At 41.6% G+C, this 24,330-nt stretch overlaps 1 protein-coding gene across 9 annotated transcripts in view; it reads right to left on the minus strand.

Moving 5' to 3' along the window:
• Positions 1-8,515: 8,515 nt before the first annotated feature.
• AGBL2 (ATP/GTP binding protein like 2) overlaps positions 8,516-24,330 on the minus strand; it is a 36,884-nt gene continuing 21,069 nt past the window's right edge. For 3 of the 9 annotated variants that reach the window (XM_032488675.1, XM_006190284.3, XM_032488670.1), the window contains 8 exons: positions 23,804-23,930; positions 23,171-23,271; positions 22,053-22,171; positions 18,795-18,861; positions 17,632-17,760; positions 17,010-17,117; positions 15,000-15,089; positions 8,516-13,498 (listed from right to left, as the gene is read on the minus strand). In XM_032488675.1, the coding sequence (XP_032344566.1) occupies positions 13,325-13,498; positions 15,000-15,089; positions 17,010-17,117; positions 17,632-17,760; positions 18,795-18,861; positions 22,053-22,171; positions 23,171-23,271; positions 23,804-23,930 (915 nt within the window). In that variant the 3' untranslated portion in view covers positions 8,516-13,324. Of the gene's footprint in view, positions 14,871-14,999; positions 15,090-17,009; positions 17,118-17,631; positions 17,761-18,794; positions 18,862-22,052; positions 22,172-23,170; positions 23,272-23,803; positions 23,931-24,330 lie in introns of all 9 variants that reach the window. The other 6 variants (XM_032488671.1, XM_032488672.1, XM_032488673.1 and 3 more) reach the window with 6 other exon arrangements.

The following is a 24,330-nucleotide window of genomic DNA, read 5'->3' on the forward strand; positions in this document are numbered from 1 at the left end:
CCACTCAGGGTTATTCCCGAGCATTAAGCGAAACCGTGCATAGGATGAGATTTTAAAAAACTGTATATTGAAATACAAATATTAGTTTTAATTAATATTGTCCTTTGCTCAGCACAGTGCTAGGTAATTATTGAGAGGCAATTTACAGAACCGGAGGGAGCATGGGCTTTGAAGTCCAATGGACCCTAGTCCAAATTTCACCTCTACCAATTATTAACTGTGTGTGTGTGAGACGTTAGGCAGATTACACGACCTCTCTGAACCATAGACACATGAGTATAGTAATGTCTATTTCATACAGTTGTTGTGAGGATGGAATGAAGGAATATGCCTACCCAGCCTGACACACAAAAATATAATATCAAATTGTAGCTTTTAGAGTTGTAAGAAACTTACAACTTACAAGTTGATTCTAACTAAATTCAGAAATTTTATAGACATCAAAACGATGTCTAACAACACTGTCTAACCAGAAAAGGTTTGATGTCTAACCCATAGAAATCATTTAGCAAGGGGACTCTTTCTGATTTTTTTTTTTGGATGTACAGTTGATGTACAGTATTATATGTTACAGGTGTACAACATAGTGATTCACAATTTTTGAAGTTTATATTCCATTTATAGTTATTGTAAAATATTGGCTATATTCCCTGTGTTGTACAATATATCCCTGTAGCTTATTTATTTTATACATAAAAGTGTGTACCTCTTAATCCACTACCCCATCCTGCCCCTCCCCCCAGCAAGAAGACTCTTTAGTCATGGATTTGTTCATTAATGGTGCCAACAAAATATCCACTGTGTCTGCCCCACTGATGTCTGTGGGCACTGAGAGGTACAGAATCTCTTGCAAGGCTGTGTGGTTGGGAGATGCAGGCTGCCCCACCATGTTGCCCAGTGGTGCAGGGCAGAAGCAGCCCATGAAATTTTGGGAAGAATCTTCAGAGAGGGAACTGAAATCAGAGGCATAGATAAGAGAGTGTAAAAGGTATAGGGCTGCTATGTATAGCAGCCTGAGCTGTGCACTGCACAACTCCAGAGAGTGCCATTCACAAGGACTGTGATTTAAATGAATGGTGTTCCCTGATATCATTCAATATGGGTGATCATGAGTTGTATTTGATGACCCATGCTCAAGTGGTGAGAGGAATAAGAAAAGTCAAAAGGGGCAGAAATAATTAGGAAAGGAAACAGAGCTGGAAGAGCACAGTGTCACTGAAGTCAGGAAAAAGGTCTGGAAAAGAAAAGCTGCCAAGAGGTCAGTAATAATGAAGCCTAGAGAAAGATGAGTGGATTTACGGGTTAAAAGACTGCTGGGCTGGGAGGCAGTCTGAGAAAGATCAAAGGTCCTGTACCTTCCCCCCAACCCATTTTCCAAATCTGATTCTGCCACTTGCTAGTTGACAACCTTGAGGGAGACATTCAACCTCTTTGTGCTGAAGCTGGAGTGAATAAGCCCTCCTTCACTGGCTCATTGTGATAAATTTCAGAAGCTACCTGGCATTCCCTATTCCTTCTCTTCATTTTATTTTTCCTGTAGCCTTTATCACCTTCCAAAGAATTATATAATTAATTTTAAAATTTGCCTCTGCCCCCTACCCCTCCACCCACCGACCTCCAGGAAGGCAGGTATTTTGTCTTTTTTGGTGTTCACTGCTGTGTTCTCAGTGCCTAGAACAGTGCCAGGCACATAGTAGGTACTCAATAAGTATTTGTTGGCATAATTATTCCAGGGAAACCTCTGGAATTTACTAGGGAGTGAGTGTCAGTTGCCTTCCCAGGTCTAGACTGCTCAGTCTTCCTCCGAGTTCCTTCCTGTTCCTCAGCTAACTATAGATCAGATGATAGCTCTCACAGTGCGCCCTCATGTTTTCCTTTCTTTCTTTTTTGGGGGTAGCTTATTTTTTCTCTATTTGTCATTATCTTCCTGAGTATTTTTAAACTGCCTTCGTCTCAACTGAAATACTCATCTGTTCTCTTACTTAGGACTTTCTGTGTGAACCTCTTCTTGTTTAAGAACATGCATTTTGTCCTTTATCACTTTGCCCATCCTTGGCCACTGGCCTGGGAGAGGCTCATGAAACTGAAGAAACACTTTGGACTCCTGGCCAGGTTACGTAGGATTTGTTACAGTTCGACCAGCTCCCAGACGTATTGACTCCTTTCTGTTTGTCCCCCAATTAATCATTTTCTCTTACAAACTTTGGTAATTCCTTACATCTGCTTTCCTTGCCTTTATTTAGTTGTTCTGTTTCTAGCTTAAGTTAGATGCTATATTAGTTTCCTATTGCTGCTATAAATTGCCACAGACTTGGTGGATTAAAACCATACAAATTTATTATCTCACAGTTCTGCAGGTCAGAAGTCCAGTAGCCTTGGATGATTTCCAACTCTGGGTTCCATAAGGCTGAAATCAAGGTGTTGGCCCACTGAGCTCTTATCTAGAAGCTTCTAGAGAACTTACTTCTGGGCTTGTTCAGGTTGTTGTCAGAATTCAAGCCCAGTTCCAGTGGTTATAGGACTGAGGCTCCCATTTCCTTGTTGGCTGTTGGCCAGGGTTTTTTCTCAGTTTCTGGAGGCTGTTAACATTCCCTGACTCAGGGCCCCCTTCGTCCATCTTCACAGCTGGCAGTGGTGGGTCAAGTCTTTCTCATGCTTCAGATGTCTCTGGTCTCCTCGTCTGCCGATACGATTTCATGTGATTACACCCCTACCTGGATAATCCAGAATAATCTCCCTATTTTAATGTCAGCTGATTAGGAACTGTAACTCCATCTGCAAAATCCTTTCGTAACAGGACCTAGATTAGTGTTTGATTAAATAACCAGAAGATGGGAATCTTGGTGGGGGAGGGAGACCATTAGAATTCTGCCTACCATAGATGTGTTCATGACTGTAAACACTGAAGTATGACTTTCCTTTTGAGCACTGTTTTAGCTCATAGATTCTAGTATGTTCTTCAATAGTTAGCAATTTTGGTTTCAATTTCTTCTTTGACCTAAGATTTGTTTGAACTTTTTTGATTTCTCAGTGGCACTTTTTCTTTTTACCTCCCAGATAACATTGGTTACTAGTTTTATTGTTTTCTGTTCAGAGAATGTTGCCTTTTCTATTTTTGATTTTTGGGATTTTATTTATAAATTTATTTGTTTGCTTTATGGCTTAATATATGAGTGATTTTAATGTATTCCATTAGCATTTATTTGCAAAGGACTTCCCCCCCCCCCCCCAGATTTTACTGTTGTGTGCGTATTTTAACTTATTTTTGTCCGCTTGATCAAAGAAAGGTGAAATAAAAGCTCCCATATTAATGTGTATCTAATTCTCCTTGCATTTCCAGTTTTCTCTTTATAAATGTTGATACAATGTTATTTGGTATAGAGAATTTGTAACTACTAGAGCTTCATTGTGTACAGCACACTTTCAGACAATGTGTCTTGTTAAATGCTTTTGGCCTTGAATTCTATCTTATCTGGAGCTTAGACTGTGGCCCCTTATTTCTTTTGTTTGCATTTGCATAGTGCTCCTCTGCCCTTTCACTTTCCATCTTTCTTAGTTTCCTTGTTTTAGGTGTGTCTGTTGTATATGCCATATACTTGGTGGGTTTTGTTTTGATTCAACCTGAAAATCTACAGTTGTCCTGCAGTATCCGTGGGGTCTGCATCCCTGGGATTGACCAACCTCAGATCAAATTCATGATGAAAATTTTCTTTTAACAGATGTATTTAGCTGATTTACATTTCTTGATATGACAAATACTTTTGGCCATAGTTTTGTTATTTTACTGTACAGGTTTTTTTTTTTTTTTTTTTACAACATTTTAAAGAAGTGTTTACAACTTTAAAAGTAGCTTTTTGTTGATAGCTCAAAAGTAAACTTTCACCATATGAACCATTTCCTTTTTGGTGTGTGTTGGTATATTTGAGAGGTTTCTGTTGTAGATATAGTGGCTATTTTGATGACCACAACTTTGTATACAATACCTTATTCTTGATTAGACGGTATCTATTGATTCCCTACTCTTAGCAATGCTGAAAAGTAAATTTATATTCACTTGTTTTCCTTCCTCATCTCCATCATCTTCCTGCCTGCCTGGTTCCACATAATTGTACTCTTGTATTTCAAAGTGTTCACACATGGTGTCCATTATGTTCACACTTATATCTTTAAATATATTTATATACTTCTATTACTTGATTTATCAACTTTACATTTCTTTTTATGAAATCAGCATCATTACCCTACTTTTCACATTTACCCCTCCTTCTCTTTCAACTAGTTTTATAAATATATTAAGTATCACAAGTGAACTTGTTTACAAAACAGAAACAGATTCACAGACATAGAAAACAAACTTACAGTTACTAAAGGGGAAAGTTTGGGGGGAGGGATAAATTAGGAGTTTGGGATTAGCAGATACAAACTACTATATATAATATAGATAAATAGCAGGGGAGGGTATAGCTCAGTGGTAGAGTGCATGCTTAGCATGGAGGAGGTCCTGGGTTCAAACTCCAGTGCCTACATTAAATAAATAAACAAATACATCTAATTACTCTCCCCCCCCCCAAAAAAAGCAAAACAAACAAAAAAATAGATAAACAGCAAGGTCATACTGGTCAGCAGAGGGAACTATATTCAATTGCTTATAATAACCTATAGTGAAAAATAATATTTGTTATGTATAACTGAATCACTATACTGTATACTCGAAACTAATACAACATTGTAAATCAACTATACTACAATTAAAAAAGTATATTAAATATAGTTAACCCATTGCTAAGTTTATAAAATTTTTATTCCGTTTTATAATAAAAAGCTTTCACATTTAAAAAAGTCCCAAGACTAGCATAAAATAAATGCCTTTAATATTTTCCATGAATCCTTTTGGTATAGTTGTCTCCATTCGTCTCTTGGTTGATCAGAGTTCATTTTCTAGTAGATTTTTTCAAAAAAGGATCAGGGAAAATATATTCCTTTAATATATGCATATTAATATTTTAAGTCTATTTGCCTGGATGACTTAATTTCACGTTGAATTTCAATAACTTAGTAAGGCATGTCTTAGTGCAGTTTTATTTTTATTGTTATTAATTTTTCTGAGACCAGGTGTGATCTTTCAATATGCAGGTTTAAGATTTTTTATGCTGGGAGATTGGATTACATCTTTTTACGATTTAATATTATGTTTGGAATAGCTACTCTATTTACATAATTCAAAAACAGAAACTTACCTGAGAGGTGAGGACTGTTAATTAAAGTAGGTTATAAAGCAGTGTATACAGTATGATCTCATTTAACAAAAATACATTTTTTGAAAAAGAAAGAAGATCTGGAAAGATACAAAATAAGGTGTTAATTTGTAAATCAACTGTATTTCAGTTAAAAAAAGAATATAAGGTGTTAACTATGGTCCTCTCTGGGTGATAGCAATATCGGGTTTTAATTTCCTTATTTTTGCCTAACTGACCCTCTGATTTTCTATAATAAATCTGTATTGTTTTACAATAATAAAAGGCATGAGGGGAAATCCTCTCCAGGGCTTCTAGGAGGCTTTCCTGGCCAGCACCAGTGATGTCACGTGGACAGCAAGTGCCCCTGATATAATGTGATGAGAGGGCGTTTCACCTCTGTGGCCTTCTTTCCACAACCCCATAACGCTAGTCAAATCATAAGGACTTCAGACAAGTCTACAACATACCTAATTGGTGCTCCTCAAAACTGTCAAAATCATGAAAAACAAGGAAAGACTGGGAAACGGTCACAGACCAGAGGAAACAGGACAGTGAAAGGCAATGTGATATTCTGGATTGGATCCTGGAACAGAAAAAGGACATTAAAGGGAAAACTGGTGAAATCTGAGTGAAGTCTGGAGTTCAGTTCATAGCAATGTACCAGTGTTGTGTTGGCAAATGTACCATGTGAGGTAAGATGATAACAGTAGGGGAAACTGAAATAGAGTGAGGGGTATATGGGAACTCTATTGTTGCAACTTTTCTGTAAACCAAAAATTATTCCAAAATAAAAAGTTAAAGAAAGAAGAAAGACACACAGGAACAGACGTTCTTTCACTGAGTGTTGTTGGACCTGGTGGTTTGCCTCGATCTGCTGCAGCCACACACGGTAACTTGAGGACAAAGCTGGCACTGAAGGTGGCAGAGCTGGAAGATGGTAAGGCCTGGATCTTTGATGATGCCGTTGAACTGCTGAATAAATTAACCAGTCCTGGAGCTGCCCTACATCTGGATTCCTTGTTTTTATGAAGCAATAACCGTGTTTTGTTTGAATTGTTTTTCCTCCTGCGGACTGTGATTGAGATCACTCTAGTTAGGAAAGGCAGATGAGGAAACAGATTGGTGCGCTGAAGTGTTCAGGTAACTGAGGTCAAAGTTTCTAGGAGGCAAAGGAAGGGCTGGTGGCTTCTGCCTGGGAAACAGCATCAAGACCAGCTTTGCAGAGTGGGCTGCTATTTGAGCTGAGTCTTGAAAGATGACAGGTGTTTGCTAAGTAATGAAGTGGGGGGTGTGGAGTGAGCTGAGAGGGGTAGTTAATTTTCCAGATTCATAGCGAATGTTGGAGGCTGAGGGGGCCAGCAGGGCCATGTCAGAGATGGGCACCTGCAAGCGGACCAGAGTGATCGGACTGGCCTTGTAATGGGCTTGACTTGGCCACTCTGGGTCAGCTGGGAGACCAGATTTAATAGTTTAGGAGGATGAGGATAACCTGTACTGAGTGGGTAGAGAGAAGTTTATGGATTTACTTAGGAGGTAGAGTCAGTGGTACCTGACTGCATGTGGAGGTACAGGGTTACAAGCATGGTAATGATGGTGGCACTGTTTACTGAGAGCAAGAAGACAGTGGGAGGCTCTGGTTTAAGAAAAAGGTAACAGAGTAATTCCATTTGGGAAGTGTTGCCTTTGAGGTACAAGGGAAACCAAGTGGAGATGGAAGGGAGACAGCTGGACCTCGTGGGCTGGGGTGTAGGAGGCCTGACCCAGTGTCATCATGGGTTATAGGTGCTAAGGCTTACAAGTAGGGTATGTAGAGGAAGAAGCCCCGGGACACATTCAGGGAGCTAAGCTGAATGTTGTCTCAAAAGATAAGCCGCCATATTGCATTGTGCGATGAATGTTCCAGAACAGGGTGTCCAGTTGAGCTATAAGTCTGGCCACAATATATAATTTCAATATTTTTAGTAGCTACATTAAAAAAGTAAAAAGAAACAGGGAAAATTAATTTTAATAATACACTTCACCCAAAATATGATTTCAACATGCAATCAATATAAAATATTAATGAGATTTTTAGTCTTTTTTTTTTTTGGTACTAAGTTTTTGAAATCTGATGCATATTCACATTTCAGTTTGGACCAGCCCCCTTTCAACTGCTCCATTGCCACCTGTGGTTTGTGGCTGCAAACTGGACAATTCTAGACTGAGGCAGATCTAGGTTCAAATCCTCTGGGAGACCACCTTTTCTCATCTGTGAAACAGGCGTGGTATCTATCTTCCATGCATAAGGTAAAGAAAGCTCTTGACACATTGTGGGTCTACAATAAATGGGGGTTAATATTAAGGAAGGTGAGAACTTTTAGAAGGCAGGAAGTGTAGATGGCAAGGAATGGAAACTTCACAGGGACATGACTGAAGGTTTTGTCTTTTCTTTCCAGATGGGAAAGGCTTGGTGTGTTCTGGGGCTATGGGGATGTTGCCGGTAGAGAGAAATACAGAAGAGGGAATAAAACAATGCAGCAAGTTTGAGAAAAGGTGGAGAGATGGAATTGAAACATAGGTGAAAAGGTTAGCCTTAAACCTGAAGCTGGGCATGTTTTTCTCTAAAAATAAAGGAAAGGGAAGTCAGGGTGGACAAGAGTGATGGCTACTAACCAAGTGCCTTCAGCGTGTCAGGCACCATACTAAGTACATTATGTGCGTTCTCTCATCCTGTCCCCCAGGAACTCTGAAAGGTGGGTCCTGCTAGTGTTCCCATTTCACAGATGAGGAAATTGAGTCTTTGAGAGAGTAACTTGCCTAAGGTCATAAAACCAGTAGAGCCAGCATTGGAACCCAGGCATTTTGATACCAGAGTCTCGATTTTCTTTTTGGGTAGAATGCCCCTTATTTTTCTTTGTCTCACATTTCACCATTAGATTCAGGGTATGCATTTCTGGCCAGAATACTGCACATGTGTCCTCAGGTGTCACGTCAGAATCACATTATGTCCATCCGTCTCTCAGTGGTCCCTCAGTCAAGATGTCCAATTTCTTCCTTAAACAGTTACTATTTTTTCTTTACAACTAGCAAGCAATCTGAGTGGACACACTTTGAAACCATGCAAATATCCTGCTCCTCACATTTCCTCTTAAATTTAGCCTCCAATGACGGTTCTTGCCTGATGTCATTTTACAATGGTGGTTGCAAAACGACAACCCCGACTCCAGTACTCCCTCCACACCACCGTCTGACTCTCAGCATTCATTCTACTTTCTTTCTCTCCTCTCTCTTTTCCTTTCTCATTAATATGAACTCATTGATTCCTAATTTTTTCAATGGGTTATAATTTATTCATGTCCTTAATCATTTTGGCAACTAATATCCCAGACTCAGCTGGGGGCAGCCCCTTCAAGCTGGCTCTTTTGTCCTGTGACATGCCTCCTAATTTTTTTTTAAGTACTTTCTTACTTTTTGGCATAACAAAATGTTCCAGCTTCCTCATCTCGTATCTGCAATGCGCCAGCCCTGAAAGCAGCCATTTCTCTAATGAACCCTGATTCCTTTTAGTGGGGAACAGTATGAGAGAACAAGGTCTCAGTGCAAAATATGCTTCCTGTTAATGGGGTGTGTTTGATTTTAGACCCTCTTAGACAGAGCTGAATATAGATACATATGTGGTGTTTTATACACACACACACACACACACACACACACACACACACACATCTATGAATATACTTACCTACATATTTTAGAAATCATGGGTTCATGCCAATATCTCCTATTCCAGTCCATTTCCACAGGGTTTTTTTTTTCTTGTTTCCCTCCACTAAATATTTGTACATTTCTTCTTCCAGAGTGAGAACCCTGGCGCTTAACAATATCAACACATTTATTTACTTGCCCAATCATATAATACACCTAAAGAAGTTTCAGAATCATTTTGCCAATACTAGTACAAAAATAAACCTACTAAAGAGAGTTCATAATTCACCTGCAGTTTTCTCCCTACCCCAACCCCCACCAGAGCCCAGCTTCTTAACCACTGTGTGGTAGCAAGACTGTTTGCTAGGAAGTAACACGAAGGTAGCAGGGAGGGAGCAGGGGATGTGAGGAAGGGGAGGAGGTGTGAAATAGCCACAGAGGAGGAAGGGTCAGAGAAGTCAGTTTCAGAAGCAGAGGATACATTTCTGAGGCTGGAGGAGATACGGGAGTGGTGGCCCCGGTTCACTCGGTGACGTTTTCCCGCAGCCATTTTGGCAGCCTGGCTGTAGGAGTGGAGAAGACAGATGGTACGGGTGGCAGGAAGAAGCCAAAGTTGGGGAGCTACCAGGTAGATGTGGCAGAAGGACAGAGGGTGAGGAGTCTGGGGTGCTGGCAAGAAAGTGGTTGACGTAATGCACCCTGGAGTCTGGGCTGAATGGGGAGGAAGTGAAGCCAAGGGGAGTGGCAGGAGTTTGGGCTCTGCTGAGAAGGGGTTTATCAAAGTGATTTCTGGTCACTGAATCCAACGATCGAGCCAGTTCCGGGGCCAAAGGGGAGAGATGGCTTGTGCCAAACTTGATATGGGCAAGATGTGAGGGGCTGTATTTACAGAAACCAAGTGTCTTTGTTTCCCCAAGGACCAGAGACTGAGAGAAGACAGAGAGAAGACAGAGCTGACCCAGGCCAAACAGGGAAGCTGTTTCAAGCACCTTTTTGCAATCTGTGATCAACAGCTGGGGAAGTGTTCAAACAAATGTGATTTTCTGAAAATGAAGAGACCTTAGAGTCACTTCACTTTAAAGTCAGGAAACAAAGGTCCAGAGCTGTTAAGCAGCTGCACGCCTCACCCTCAAGCCTGGGTGGGATCCAAACGCGGGTATTTTAAATTTCAGCCCATGGCTCTCTAACCCACTACGATATTCTAAAGCTATAGCAGAACGTCTTACTGACAGGCTGGTTTTGGTTCACTAGTCTGTTCTCCAGCTGGGTTTTAAGCACGGGGCAGGAATGGAGTCTCACACATCCCTGCGTTCTCTGCAGTGCCTAAGTCAGCCACTGCTGAGTGCATTCTTTCTGATGGATGAATTTGTGGGACAAGCCCGTATCTTAGGGTAGGAGTGTCAGCAGGGAGTCAGAATTTTTACATAGCGTTATTTCTCTCTATATTCTTAGGGATCCTCCTTTCCTTTGATCCTTATTAAGCAAGCAGTACTCTGGGCATGTAGCGTATACTTTGTCACTATAGCTTTGTCTGTAAGCATATTAATTAAAATAATGCCTTTCTGAACCCAGTTTCACAAGAAAGCTTGTTTCGCAGAGACCACATGACTCAGCTGCACAGAGTCAAGGTGGAATCCACCTAAAGGGCAAAAGAAATTCCAAGCTTCTTTTTAAATTTATCAGGCAGCATCAGGGTGAGGAAAAGGGGATAAAGGTGGTGGTTCTCAGCAAGCATTCAGAGAGATGAGCTCATCCTTCCCAGGAATATTCCACTAAGAGATGGACTGAAATGTCACTGGTGGAGTGTAGCTGAACTAAACCTAGCCATGCCATACGGCTTGTCTTGGTAGTTTCCAAAGGCCAGAGTAGGCTTAGCAGCTTCAAAGTCACCCTGTGCGGAAGGTGCCAAGTCTCTGTGCTCTGGAAACAGCTCTGCTATTCTAGGTAATTAAATCAGAACTAGCCTGAGAACAGCCTGGAAAACCAGAAGTTAGCAGTTCTATTTCTGCAAAGCAGAACCTTTTGAGCGGCATTTTTGCCAATAGCTGGGATCAAATTTGATGACAATATGACTAAGCCAGTGATCAACGGTAGTTTCAGAGTGGCTGGGTACCAGCGAATCTACAAAATTCTTGTACTTTTTAAATGCCACATGGAAAAAAACACCTAGGATTTCTATTTTCAAGGAAACTATGTCTATACAGAGTTTCTATATTTAATGTTCCACCAAAAACTTCAGAAGAGTAGAGTAGTGCTTACCACGGTGATCACCTTGCCTGTTTAGACGTCCATCACCTGTCAAAACCAGAAAGGGGTACACTAATGGGAACCTCCATTACGACTTCATGGTCCAAAAAGCGAGGCTTCTAAGGAAAACGTGTTCGCCTGAAATCTATTTTGAATCTTAAAAAAATTACTTTCGTTAGTGACTATGCATTTAATTTATAAAGAAAACAAACTATATTCACAAAGCATGAAATTCTCTAAAAAATAAGACAGTATAAAGTACATTATTTCCCCCATATTCTTAACCTTTGTCAACAACCGTTCAAAGTACAGTTGATCTTGTCTTCTCATCCAACTAAAATGTTATTTTTCTCTGATTTCATTCTCACGGTTCCCTCTGAAGATGCTTTGGGTTGTTTCTCGTGCAGCCTGAGATTTATCACATTCACACAGTTAGAGTTAATTACCTTTGTTTACCATTTTAAAGTTTCTTGCCAGAAGCCCCTCTCTCAGCCTCCTACTGAAGCAGAATGAGAATGATGGGCACACTGGCTTCAATGCTGCAGCATGTAAATTCCCTGTGGGGCACCCTTTCCTAATCCACACAGGAAAACTTGCCCACCTTTTCTTAAGAAAGCCAGCTACCCCTTTACAGGGCTGACTGGGTTCCACAGCCATGGCCTTTCAGCAGTTACTGGGTGTGGAGGCTGTGCCTGGACTGCGTAGCATTCTCTCCTTTTTGCCCCTCTGATATCTTAGGAGCCAAACCGCATCTCTCAAGAAGCTTTTTGCTCTCAAAAAGCACTTAAAAAATAATCTGATCATGTAGTCTGATTTTTGATTCCAAAAATATCACACTGGGGTGCTTTTTCTAAACTTCCTCCAAAATTATCTGGAGCAAAAACAAGTATTTCTGAACAACTTTCAAACAAGGTTTGCCCTCACAGTTTTGTTTTGGGATTTGTCCTTTAAAGATAGCCTTTTAGGAATAAAAAGTGGGCTTTTGGCTGGGTGCTTTCTAGATACTTAAAATGCTAATAGTTTTAGGGGTAAGGTGTGGAATAGGTCATTTGCAAACTCCTTTGTAAAGAGTGTGGGCAGATACTCCCTTTAAAAAGATTCCCACAGTGTGTGTGAGGGATGGCGGGGGGTGGGGGGAAGGTGGGCAGTGTGTGGGAGCTCTCTGTACCATCTCCTCAATTTCTCTGTAAATCTAAAACTGTTCTCAAAATAAAGTCTATTAAAAAAAAAAAAGATACAGACCCTGGGATTAAAAAGTGTTGCCATTTGGTTCTAATCTCGAGTCGGCCAGGTAATGGTGGTGGCTGAAAGGGTTTAAAAGTGATAACGAAAAACATACTAGGAAACTCTCAATCCAATGTGAAAGGAAGAAGGTAAAATCAAAATAGGAGGCCTGGCATGAACTGGAGTGACCATCCTTCAACATGACTCTAGCATGTGGACGTGACAGGCTGTAGCTGGCAGATGGTGCTTGGTGCTTGGTGCTTGTGAGGGATGTAAAATCTAACATATCTATTCACATAAGATTATGCAGTTAACCAACCAAAGGGGACAATTTGTAGGAGAGAAAGAATTTTAATCAATGGGTTAAAAAAATTACATAACCATGTTGAACATAATACATGCAACATTGAATTCCATCCAGGTAATAATACTTGAGCGGTTTTCTCTATGTGCGAACACCTCATCCTCAGCAAACCTGAAATACCCCAGCCTGAGTGATCATTGATTGCTAGAAAGCTTTGACACAAGACTTTTTAAGACAGCAAACTCCCAGAATATGTTTAAAACACAGTTTGATCTTTTAAAATTGACTTGCACATAATTTTTGAGAGACTACCTATTGGTTAAACTGAGGTATATCTGTGTTACAGTTTCATGAGCACACTCTTCAATTTCTGATAAGGGAAGCCTTTTTATACATTGCAGTAAACTATTTTTTCATAAAATGAAATTTTAATTCATGAGGTGTACATCTTGAGAGCCCATGTGCAGTGTAAGTGCATGGTGTGAGGACAGTGCATGATGAACACACAACATAGTACACCACAAATGAACACAGTTCCCTAGCACACAACCCCTTTCCTTTCTCCTTACAAAACATGTCTAACCCAAAACACAGCGAGGAAGTGCCCGTGTGGCGTGGCCCAGGCTCCCTACGGGTAGGTGTATATGTGCAAGGATGGGTATGCCACTGTGGCCGTGTGGCCTCTCTTTGTGGCAGGGTATCTGTTTCTGGACCAGTTTGGCTTCATATCTGGAGCTGGCTCTTGGCTGGAGTTTGTGCTTCTCTTCAGAGAGCATGATACTGCAAATCCTGGCTTCTCTCTCTGTGCAAACAAGATATAAACGCTGAATCACTTTATGTTGCAATTCCTAAAGTTACAGTTACGGTTGGGGCTGGTTTTAAGAGTCAGAGAGAAGTATTTGCATTTCCCCCCAAATACCAAAGTAGCTGACATTGTTACAGGGCAGAGGTGAATCAAGCATTTGACCTAATCCCTGAGACTGCCAAAGAAAGGTCCATGGGCAATATTTTAAATGCCCTGAAAAGGCCAGGGTCTGCATTTTGTAAGCTGTTTTGCTTTATAAGGTGGGAGACTGCCCCATTTTTTTAAAATTCTGCTTGTCTGATATGCCACAGAAGTTAAATGCCTACATCTCTGTTACAGAAATATTAAACGAGAAATTTTAAGAAAATGAAGTGAAAGTAAAGGTTTGGATGGCATTCATCCATTACGTTTGGTTTCACTGAATCCCTAGTTACGTGTTACAGCCTAATGAGCATGTTTCAGTTGTGGGATATGGTTTTAGCCACCCACAGACGTCTTGCAATGAATGCTGAATGAGGAAAGAGGTTAGTCATCAGTTATTAGCGTGTCAGGACAGAAATCCTCTTAGATTTGACTCTGTCTACACCTCTCTTGTCACTGCTCCCAGTTTCCGTTATATCTCGGTGGTTGGACTGTCTACCTGTTACCTCTCCCAGAGGATCGTGGCCTTCAGGGAGGTCTCAGTTCATACAGTCCTCAAAGGTCCCACACGTAGTAGGTTCTCCAATAAGATATTGATGGATAAATGAGAGCATTGTCCCGAGAATTCCCAAGCAACAGATTTGGGAAGACAGCAGGACTTCATCTTGAGAGAAGTGTCCACTATACCTAGTCCACCTATGTTAACCTGGGGTCCTCAGTCTTTGCTCCACCCAGACACACGTGAGCAGCACCTTCCCACAGACACACCCAGGGCTATGTGAAACCACAACTTACCAGCTGCTTCTCTGCCTCTTTTCCCTCCATCTCAGGAAGGAATATGCAACTACAAGTTATTATAGGGATAAATATGAATTCATTCTAACTTATTCTTCTAAAATAAAGCAAATCATTTACAAACCTTGGTACCAAATGATCACTGTAACGCTGGATGTGAGGCACAGCTCACAGCTGATGGCGGGACCCCAGGCGTGGCTGACCTCTCCAAGGTCTGAGAACTGCTGTGCTCACTGTCACTTTTCGCCTGAAATGTTGCCATCGAGTAACAGAATAACTGCCTAACAAATGCTTGTGGAAATAAAACTAAGTTCTCCAGGGCAAGCTTTGGGCCCTGGGTGGGCTTCCTTGGGTCTGCAGTACCTCATGGGCTGTGCCCCACGCCGCTCAGGTGGTTTGTAGCCGGAGGGTGCAAATTACCTTGTACATACATCTGAGCAGAACAAATCCAAGAAGGTGTACCTGTGTGGACGGTGGCTCACCACCCCTCCAAATCATAATACACCTGAAAACCAAATAAAATTAATTTCTGGCATACATGTATACATATTAGGCAAAATACCTGCATTCTCTCCTTGTTTTTAGTCAACATCAAGGTGGTCATTTCTGATGGGTCCAGGGAGGTGCCTCTGTCTCTTCCATTTGCCTGTGACTGAAATAAATAAAACACATTCTCACTAAGTTTTCCACTTGGACAAGTGTGATTACATAGACCACACACTGAGTGCTTTTTATTCACGCATGTGGATTCATTATGATACTCTAACACACAAAGAGGCAGGAAACAAATAGTAATTTGAAGAAAAGAAGGAAACTAATGTTTATTGAATGCCTACCATATACTAGGAATTTTTCACATTGAATATTCTCAACAACCTTATGATGTAAATATTACTCCAATAATTTAGATACAGAAACTGAGCCCCAGGGTGGTTAACTAACTCGTGGAAAATTACATAGTGGGGCTGGAATTGGAACTCAAGACAGACTTCATAGCTTGGCTCTTGCCACTATTACACTACACACCAAATGGCCCTCAATACTGAACAGAGACAGCTGTGCTGTGTGGGCACCTCGGTGGAATGCTGTGGGACCTCAAAGTTAACTACAGGGCAGCATTCCACAAGAGGAGGGCGGAATGCATCCTATCCACTAAGGATCAGCTACTATTGGACCCAAACCTATTTTTATATATAAAAGAAGCAAGGATTTTATAGCCACAAAACTCCAAAGTACTAAAAGTTGGTTGGATGCTTCTTCTGTTTTCCACTGCATCCTACTCTGTATGTAACCTCCTGCTTACTTGTTAAAATCCCCAGCAGACTCTAAGGTCCCTGAGGCAGGGATAGTGTTTTGTTCCATGTTGCATTCCCAGCATCCAGTAGATGGCCTGGCATGTAGCAGTTACACAATACAATTTGTTGAATGGATAGATGGATAGTCAAGGAGCCTGCTCTCATGTTTTTGGTATAAAATCACAATTCATCAATATATGACATCAGACTTCAGTGGTGTCTGATCCAAAGTAATGTCAGTGTCCCCGCCAATTTTAATGTCCCCTGCTCCCGGGGCACTGACAGTAAGGGTGACAGAGGGCTATTGCATTTTTCACCCTGTAGGAGAGACGTACTAATTGGGAAAACCAGAGAATCTGTAACAGTCAAGAATGGAACAGAATAGAGAGCCCAGAAATAAACTCATGTGTATAATTAATTTATAAATGCAATTAATTTTCAACAAAGCAGTCAATAATAAACATCAGGGGAAAGATTATGCCTTTAATAAATGGTGTTGGGAAAACTTGATATCTACATGCAAAAGAATGAAACGGTACCCCTACCATATACCATACATAAAAGTCAACCCAAAATGGATTAAAAATTTAAATTTAAAACCCCAAACTGTAAAACTCCTAGAAGAAATATAGGGGGTAAACTCCTTGACATTGGGATTAATTTTTTGTGTCTTGACATCAAAAGTAAAAACAACAAGAGCAAACATAAACAAACGGGACTAAGACTGAAAGCTTCTGCACAGCAAAGGAAACAATCAATAAAATAACATTTGTAACAAAGTGGATGAACGTGATAGAGGGCATTATGCTAAGTGACATGAGCCAGACACTCACAGACACTGCATGGTAGCACTCATATGTGGGATCTTAAAAAAAAAAATTCAAACTCAAAGAAACAGTAGAATGGTGGCTGCCAGGAGCTTGGCTGGGGTTGGGGGAAATAGGCGAGTGGTGGGAAAAGGGTATAAACTTTCAGTTACAAGATGATTAAGGTGTGAACATCTAATGTGTAGCATGGTGACTATAGCTGATAGTACTGTGTTGTTCAATTTAAATTTGCTAATAGAGTAGAACTTAAGAGTTCTTACCAAAAAAAAAAAAAGGTAAATATTTATTTGAGGTGATGGATGTGTTAATTAACTAAATGGTGACAATCTTTTCTCAATGTTTAAGTATATCGAATCATCATTAAAGTATACTTTAAATATATTATCCAAAAAATGTTTTAATAAATTTTCCATGAGTAAGTTAAAAAAAAGAGTCAAGCAAAAATACTACCTCACTCAACCTTGGTTTTTCATTTTTCATCATTGAAGAACTGGTATTCTTTGAATTTTTCAAAAAAGCAGGCTGCTTTTGCAGAGTAGATGCAAACCCTGCCATTCCCTAGAAGGATTGCAAAGAGAATGTTTTTCAACTGATCTAGCGCACTTAATCTGCTCATTTTGACCCGATTCACCCAGAAGTAAAAGTACCACCTCTGAAAGCACTTTTGTCTTTAGAAAGCAGGGGTACGGCGTGGGCATGGCAGCTGCGAAGGACGTATCTGAGTGTCCTCAGCCTGGCCCAGGATCGGGCCTGATCCCTCAGTGACCCAGCAACTCTGTACTAGTTCCAGCCACCACATTTCCAGTTCCACCTCTTTGCTCTGGATATCTAGACTTGGTCAAATCCCAGACTTGCTATACCAGAGTGTAGTGGAGGATTAGTGGGCCAAGCAGATATCTGCTCAGGGATGTCGAGAGGACCCTGGGGAGAGATCTGAAATCCAAATAGAAAGCTTCCCTGTCCCATTTCCCATTCCCTTTCTGGTTTAGGGCAAACCTTAGCCCTCTGTCCTGCTCCCTCTGTGGAAGACCCTTTAACCGGACGGCAGAAGTAGGCAGCAGAGCGCTCTTACTGGGGCCTCTTCTGTTAACTCTGACTCCTGCATCAACTTATTTTTCTGATACTGTATATTTCGCTGTTTCCTAGACTGAAGTGGCTTCCGTTTTTTCTTCTTATACATCTTCTTCTTCTTCTGATTCAACTATTCCAGAGAGTACAGAGAAATTAGTCACTGAGGAATCCAGAGGTCCGCCCACCCACATGTAGCACCCTTTCCACGCAATGCTCAAGACACAATGGGTAACCCAGCAGGCGGGCCCTCAGGGTGCTGAACTGTTGTTGGTTTGGAGAACAAACCAACAGTTCAGTTACCTCCTTACCATAGGCCCCTCTCCACTTAACACCCCCAAATCCCACTGTTATAGATACACTGCCAAAGGGGTACCTGTACCAATAACCAAATTATCTGTGATATAAAACATGAAGCCAGATTACTTATGGCAGTATTACCAGGGACACACAATACTGATTATTAGCTATGTAGTTAAAAGATAGTGATAGATTGTCACCACAAAGTGACTTTAATAATTAAGCAAATGCAGCCCAGGACTAGTTTTCCAGGCACCTAGGGTGTGGTGAAGCTTATACCGATGGGGCTGCAAATCCAGCTGAAGAACTCGTAAGGTCAAGTCTGGCTGGCGTGGCTGGCTCCTCCCGGCACAGCCTAATCTCATCCACAGATGGCAATGTTACTTAATGCAACTAGGAAATCAGGTATGAACCATAACAGGTTTTTTGCTATTTCTAAAGCTCTATATCATCTGTGTAAGAAAATGTCTGACAGGTTGGGGCAAAAAAATTACTTAATATGTGGAAGTCTAAAAAACTACCTAAGTCCACATGAACAAAGAAACATTTTTTTTTTAAAAAGTATGGCTCATTTTTAACAACCTCTATCTCTTAATATGGTTTTCACTTTTAGTTAAACTCCTCCCCTCACTTTTAGTTAACTTTGGAATAAATACGGAGTTCTCATAATTTTTTCTCCCTAAATTAAAAAAATAAAGTCATAAAGACAAAATGAAAGACTCCAGGGCAGGGTAACCAGTTAGGGTGCTCTTGCCATACTTTTTGCAGATCCCAGGAAAGTTGAAAATTCCACCAAATTATCCAGTAGTGTCCTGCTTTTTTTCAAAGGCTGCTACTTCCTGGACATAAGAGTCTGTAGAATCTCACCTCATTTGCTATGTTCAGTAGGTGAACAGGGAGGCCGTCTGAGAGGGAGCTGTCAGAACCACTGGTGCTGTTTCCAAAAGGAAAGGAAAAAGGGAGATACCTGTTACCACGTCTAGGATGTAAACATTTACCAGACCAGCTGCACGGGATTAGGGGACCTAGTCTGTTACCTGCCTACACTGTCTGTGTTTCAATTACTAAGAATTCCGGCCAAGCATATTCATTCATTCACTCTAAACAGCTCCCTCATGCCAGGCAGTGCACCAGGCACAGGAAGCAGAGGTGAACCAAGTGGCAAAAGAAACACCGGCCAGATGGGCAAAGCTGCCCCTGGCAGTGACGGGGAGAGGCTGGGAGAGGCTTAATGAGCAGCCCTAGAGGATACCGGGGGGCTGAGACTTGTCTGAAAGCAGTGGCTTTGCCTCGTTCATTCCTGTCTGACTGGTACCAGTTCAGAGAGCAAGGATCCTCCCAGGGACTCTCTAAAAATGTGTTGAATATGCAAATACATATATTTAATAACAAAGAATCTGTAGGTCACAGATTAGGAGTATTACTTTTATCACCTCAATTTCCCCTTCAGAAGATTTGCATGCATGTCCAGAAGGATCTAAAGTCTCCTCCACAAACTGTCCCCTCCCCCTCTCTTCAAAGATGAGGACGAGTGAGGACTCAGATAATCTGTCCTTTCTTCCTGCGTCGTGTCCTTTGCTTATCTGTCACATCGTATTTTCCCCTTTCCTGGGGTGTGGTTGGCTAGAACTGAAAGCTCTGCCCTATGACATGTCCTCCATATATAAAAATGTGTCTTAGGCACAAAACTCAAATCTCCTGGGAAGAGACAGCATTTCAAACTGTTCTTTTGCTCAGCCCTTTCATTCTGTTCATGCTCCCCCTCCCCCCAATCAGGGCACAATATGGAGCCCCACAGCAAGACAGCAGGAAGAAAGCCCTCTTGTCTCTGATCTAATTCCCAATTCCCTGTTCTCACAAGGCTTTTCCAGTCTGAGTAGCCTTTGAAGCCACTGGATAACAGCCTCTGCAGTCCCTGTTGGAGACAACAGAAAACTTTAATAAATGGCATAAAAGCATCAGATGCAGTATGCTCCAGAAAATGTTGAAAACCACGTATGTGCACACATACAGCAAACCCAAGCTGGGCTGCCGCACGCACACTCTGATCTCCTGTGTGACTGTGAGAAGGGACAGGTGGAGCCCCGTGGAGGCCCATGGTAGCCAGCTTCCTGATGCAGAGGCTGGCGAATTGGTTTCAATAATTCTTAACTAGATGCATCTGAGCATCCCCGCTGAGCCACTTAGAACGCAGTTAGGCTGTTTCTGAGTTGGTTGTCCCTGGGCCCTATGGGTATGAGCGGATTTGCAGGGAGCATTTTGTTTTTGAGGCTGAAAGCGAAGACGGGTTGGTGTGGTGGTCCTAATGAGTTAGGCAAAGGCTTCTGGGAGAGTGGAAGAGGCGACAAGGTGAATGGGGCACCCTACCTGGCCTGACGGTCTGGTTTAAGGTTCCTAAAGAGACATTTGGGAGACTTAGCCAGCAGAACCACATTAGGGCCCCCTCTTCTGACTGAGGACAGTGGGGCAGGCTTGTGGCACCCGGGCCAGTAAGCTGGAGTAGAAGGTGTTCTGGCACACCTATAAAATACTCCCCCTCCTAGGGGTGTCCTAAAATAGCTGTGGAGACTGCGAGAGTGGGCTGGGATCCTACACACTAAATGAATTCAGCAAGTATTTACTGAGCTCTCCCTATGTGCCAGGTACTCTTCTAAGTGACTGAGATGAACAAAATCCCTGACCTTGTAGGGGAGACAAACAATAAATAATAGACATAACAAAAGGTGGTAAGATCCTATGGAAAAAAGCAGCAGAGCATGTAAAGGGGATGAGGACTGGCAGGAGGGCAAAGGCAGGGGAGCAAGTTTCAGTATTAGAGTAATGAAGAGTAGGCCATATTGAAAAAGCTGATGATTAAGCAAAGACTTGAAGGAGGCGAGGGTATTAGCCATGTGAATATCTGGGGGAAGAACAGTTGGACCTGCCAGTGCAAAGGCCCTGAGGTAGGAGAGGACCTGGAAAGTGTGAGGAAGCATGAGGAGGCCAGTGTAGCTGTAGCAGTGTGTGAGAGGGTGAGGGTGGTCATAGAGGTATCAGGTGGCTAGATCCTATAGTCTTGTAGGCCACTGTAGGGTCTTTGACTTTTTATCTGAGTGAAGCAGGAGAGATGCTAAGATGTTTTGAACAGAGGGATGATATGATCTGATTTATTTTAAAAGAATCACTCTCCTGGTTTTCTTTTGGTCCTGCTGGTTCCTTCTTAGATTCATTTGCTGGCTCCTCTCTGTCTCTTTAACCTCTTACAGCTATGGTACCCAGCTCAGACTTAGATCACTTCTTTACTCTGCCTACACTTATTCTCTTGGGATCTCAGCCACTCTTAAGGTTTAAATACAATCTATCCTGTGATGACTCTCTCCACTAGACCTCTCTCCACTGAACTCCAGACTCATATAGCCAACTGCCTATTCAGCATCTCCATTTAGACATCTAATAGACACTTCAAACTGAACACGCCCAACGTGAGCTTCCTATCTTCACCACCCCCCAACCTTCTCCACCCTCTTCATTTTACCATCTCAGTTAAAGACAACTCCATCCAACCGATTATGGAGTCATTCTCTTTTTCTCTCATGTCCCACATCCAATCCATAAGCAAATCTTAATGTTTGAAACTTCAAAATACATCTAGAATCCAACCAATTCCCATACCCCAAGCACTACTGCTTGAGTCTAAGCCACCATCACCTTTCTCCCATAGTATTACAACAGCCTTCTAATGAGTGTCCCTGCTTAGACTTTCCTCTTTACAATCTATTTTCCACATGGCAGCCTCAGTATTCCTACTGAAACTAAAACCAAAGTCAGGTCATGATACTTCTCTACTTAAAACCCCCTAAAGGGTTTGCATCTCCCTTGAAGTAAAAGACAAAGGCTTTACAATTGCCTAAAAGCAATACATTACTTGCCTGTGCATCTCCCTAACCCTTTCCAGCTTCTAGAAAAAAAGTTGTCAGAGAACAGGCACTTGATCCATAGTTGTTGAAGGAATGAAGTGTGCTAAGTTGCCATGATTTACTCAATATTTTGTACCTGAGATGCAGAACTAACAAAACAAGAGAGTAAGCAAAACAGTAATTAAAAAAAAGTTAGAACCTATTTTTTCTTTGAAATGAAGTTTGTTACCTGGATTCAATGTCAGACAAAGAGATGTCACTCCAACTTCCTTCTAAATCCGTATCTTTGAATTTCTTATGGATTTCCTGTTGTAAGAGCGCCTTAAGCTCTGCTAGACACTGCATGAACTGCGGAAGTGAAAAAAACTATTTTTGATTATTCCTTTATTTATTAATCAGGTATTTATTAAGTATATGCTGAGGACATAAAGATGAGTAAGCTGTAACTTTGGCCCCTAAGGCCATGTTAACAGCAAGTTACAGGAGCTGTAGGAACAGACAGAAGTGTTTTTAGGGCAGAAAATCAATGAACATTGCTTTAGCCACTTTTTCCTGACTACAGCCAATTATAAACTTCTTGCAAAGGTCAGGTTTATTTTATTTTTGAATAGCAAGGAAGGAAAAGTTAGAATGGGGTTGTTGAGATTTGGGCCTATGACAAATATGCAGGCCCCATGTGTGGTCAAATTCTCTTAAGTATTTTTTATTAAATAGCTGCATCCAGAGTGGTACATATCGTGTGCTCCCAGGGCTGATGTTTCACAGGGGGTATAAGAGGTGAGTCAGAGACCATCAGAACAGACTCCTTTTTGAGAAGCTGAGTGATGAAGGGAAACAAATAATCTCCTGGAAAAATGAGGCCAAAGGAGGCCTCTGTGACTTAGGATGGGGGCAGCTTGAAAGCATCTACAGTTGAGCAGAAGAAGGAAAGGAAAAAACTGTGGTCACAGAAAACAGAGCAGGTAATTAATGAGGCAGGACCTCAGGGAGGTCATAGGGGAGGTTGGCAAGTGCACCAAGGGCAGGGGTAGTTTTGGAGAAGAGAAAGGACACCTGATTTTCTAAAACAGGAGAAAGGGAAGCAAGAATTGGTGCTCCAGGGGTAAGCCTGGAAGTGACGGCGAGATGTGCTGAGAGGAAGCTGGCGGGAGGGCCTCTCTCCTCGGGGAGTGTGAGGTTTCACCCACCATTTGCTGAGAGTTTGCAGCAAATTGTCTTTGATTTAAAAACTTCAGAAAAATATTAAGAGGAAAATAAAGATCACCTAGAATCCCACTGGGCTTACTTTGGACCCATGTGAAACTGATCACAGTAACATCACCAGATTTCTTGACACTCCATTTTTACCTTGGTTCGGTCAGGATCACAGAAATCCAGAAGGGTGTCACAGACATGATAACCTAGGGATTTTAGATCCTCAGTGGTGAAGTGAGTGTCTCTTTTATTGCCTGGGGATAAAATCCATAACACTTCTCATTAAATCTTAATGAGCAAATGCAAATCTAATCTATGAATATCTCATTAAAAACACCACCTCTGATTCTAAAATATTATGCTCCTGGACTGGGTCTCCTAGTTTTAGTTTGTTTCAGAAGAATCTCTGACAATGAACAAGTGTGCAGTTATGATGGCTACAATTACTGAGGTTTTCCTTTGTGGCGGGCACTTTGCCAAGTGCTTTACACGCAGTGCCTCATTGAGTCAGACCTGTAATGCAGGCACTATTATCACTGCCAGTTAAAGGAAGTTCAAACCCAGATCTGCCTGATTCCAGGTCCTGAGCAGCCACTATGCTGTACTATCTTATCAACTATATTTCGCACTCATATTTTGGGTTCTCAAATTTAGCATTAAGGCACAGGCAAGAAAATCCTCTAGGTCAGTTATCTCCCCAACATTCAAGGGGATTTCATCTCCCCAGTGCTTTGCTTGGTTTCCCCTTTTGCCATGCAGGCCTATGATACCCCAAAGAGAGCTCACCCAGGGTGGACCCGCCGAAGGTAGACTCCATGGTATAGCTGTTTAGGATTCCCATCCGCCACATCACAACACGTCCTGTTCCTTCTTTGCACTTTTGCACCTTAAAATTACAACTATGAAAAGAGAACTAAAGAAAAATCCAAATCCTCTGTTAATCGTAAGCTGGCAAATGTAAAATGTCTAAGATTCATTAATATGATACAAAAATGGTTTCCTTCAGGTCTATATATTATTTCCTAATGTATGGTCCAGAAAATACTAATTCTAAGTGATGCTAATAGATATTACAGAGGAAAAACTGAGTTCTGTAGTCACAGTGGTTAGGGGGATGAAGGTTTAACAAACTTAACAGGCTTCCTCTGCAGGACCTCTCAGAGCACTTACCATGTAATTGTGGACTGTGACCCTCCAAAGGGGAGGGACTACATTCTACATTCTACATTCTGATGTTCACTGCCATGAACCCTTCCTTCTCTTCCCCAACTTACACTTTGCAGGACTTCCTTGAACGCCTGCTTGGGAATGTC

Source organism: Camelus ferus, chromosome 10 (genome assembly GCF_009834535.1).
Source record: "Camelus ferus isolate YT-003-E chromosome 10, BCGSAC_Cfer_1.0, whole genome shotgun sequence".
Taxonomy (NCBI): Eukaryota; Metazoa; Chordata; class Mammalia; order Artiodactyla; family Camelidae; genus Camelus; species Camelus ferus.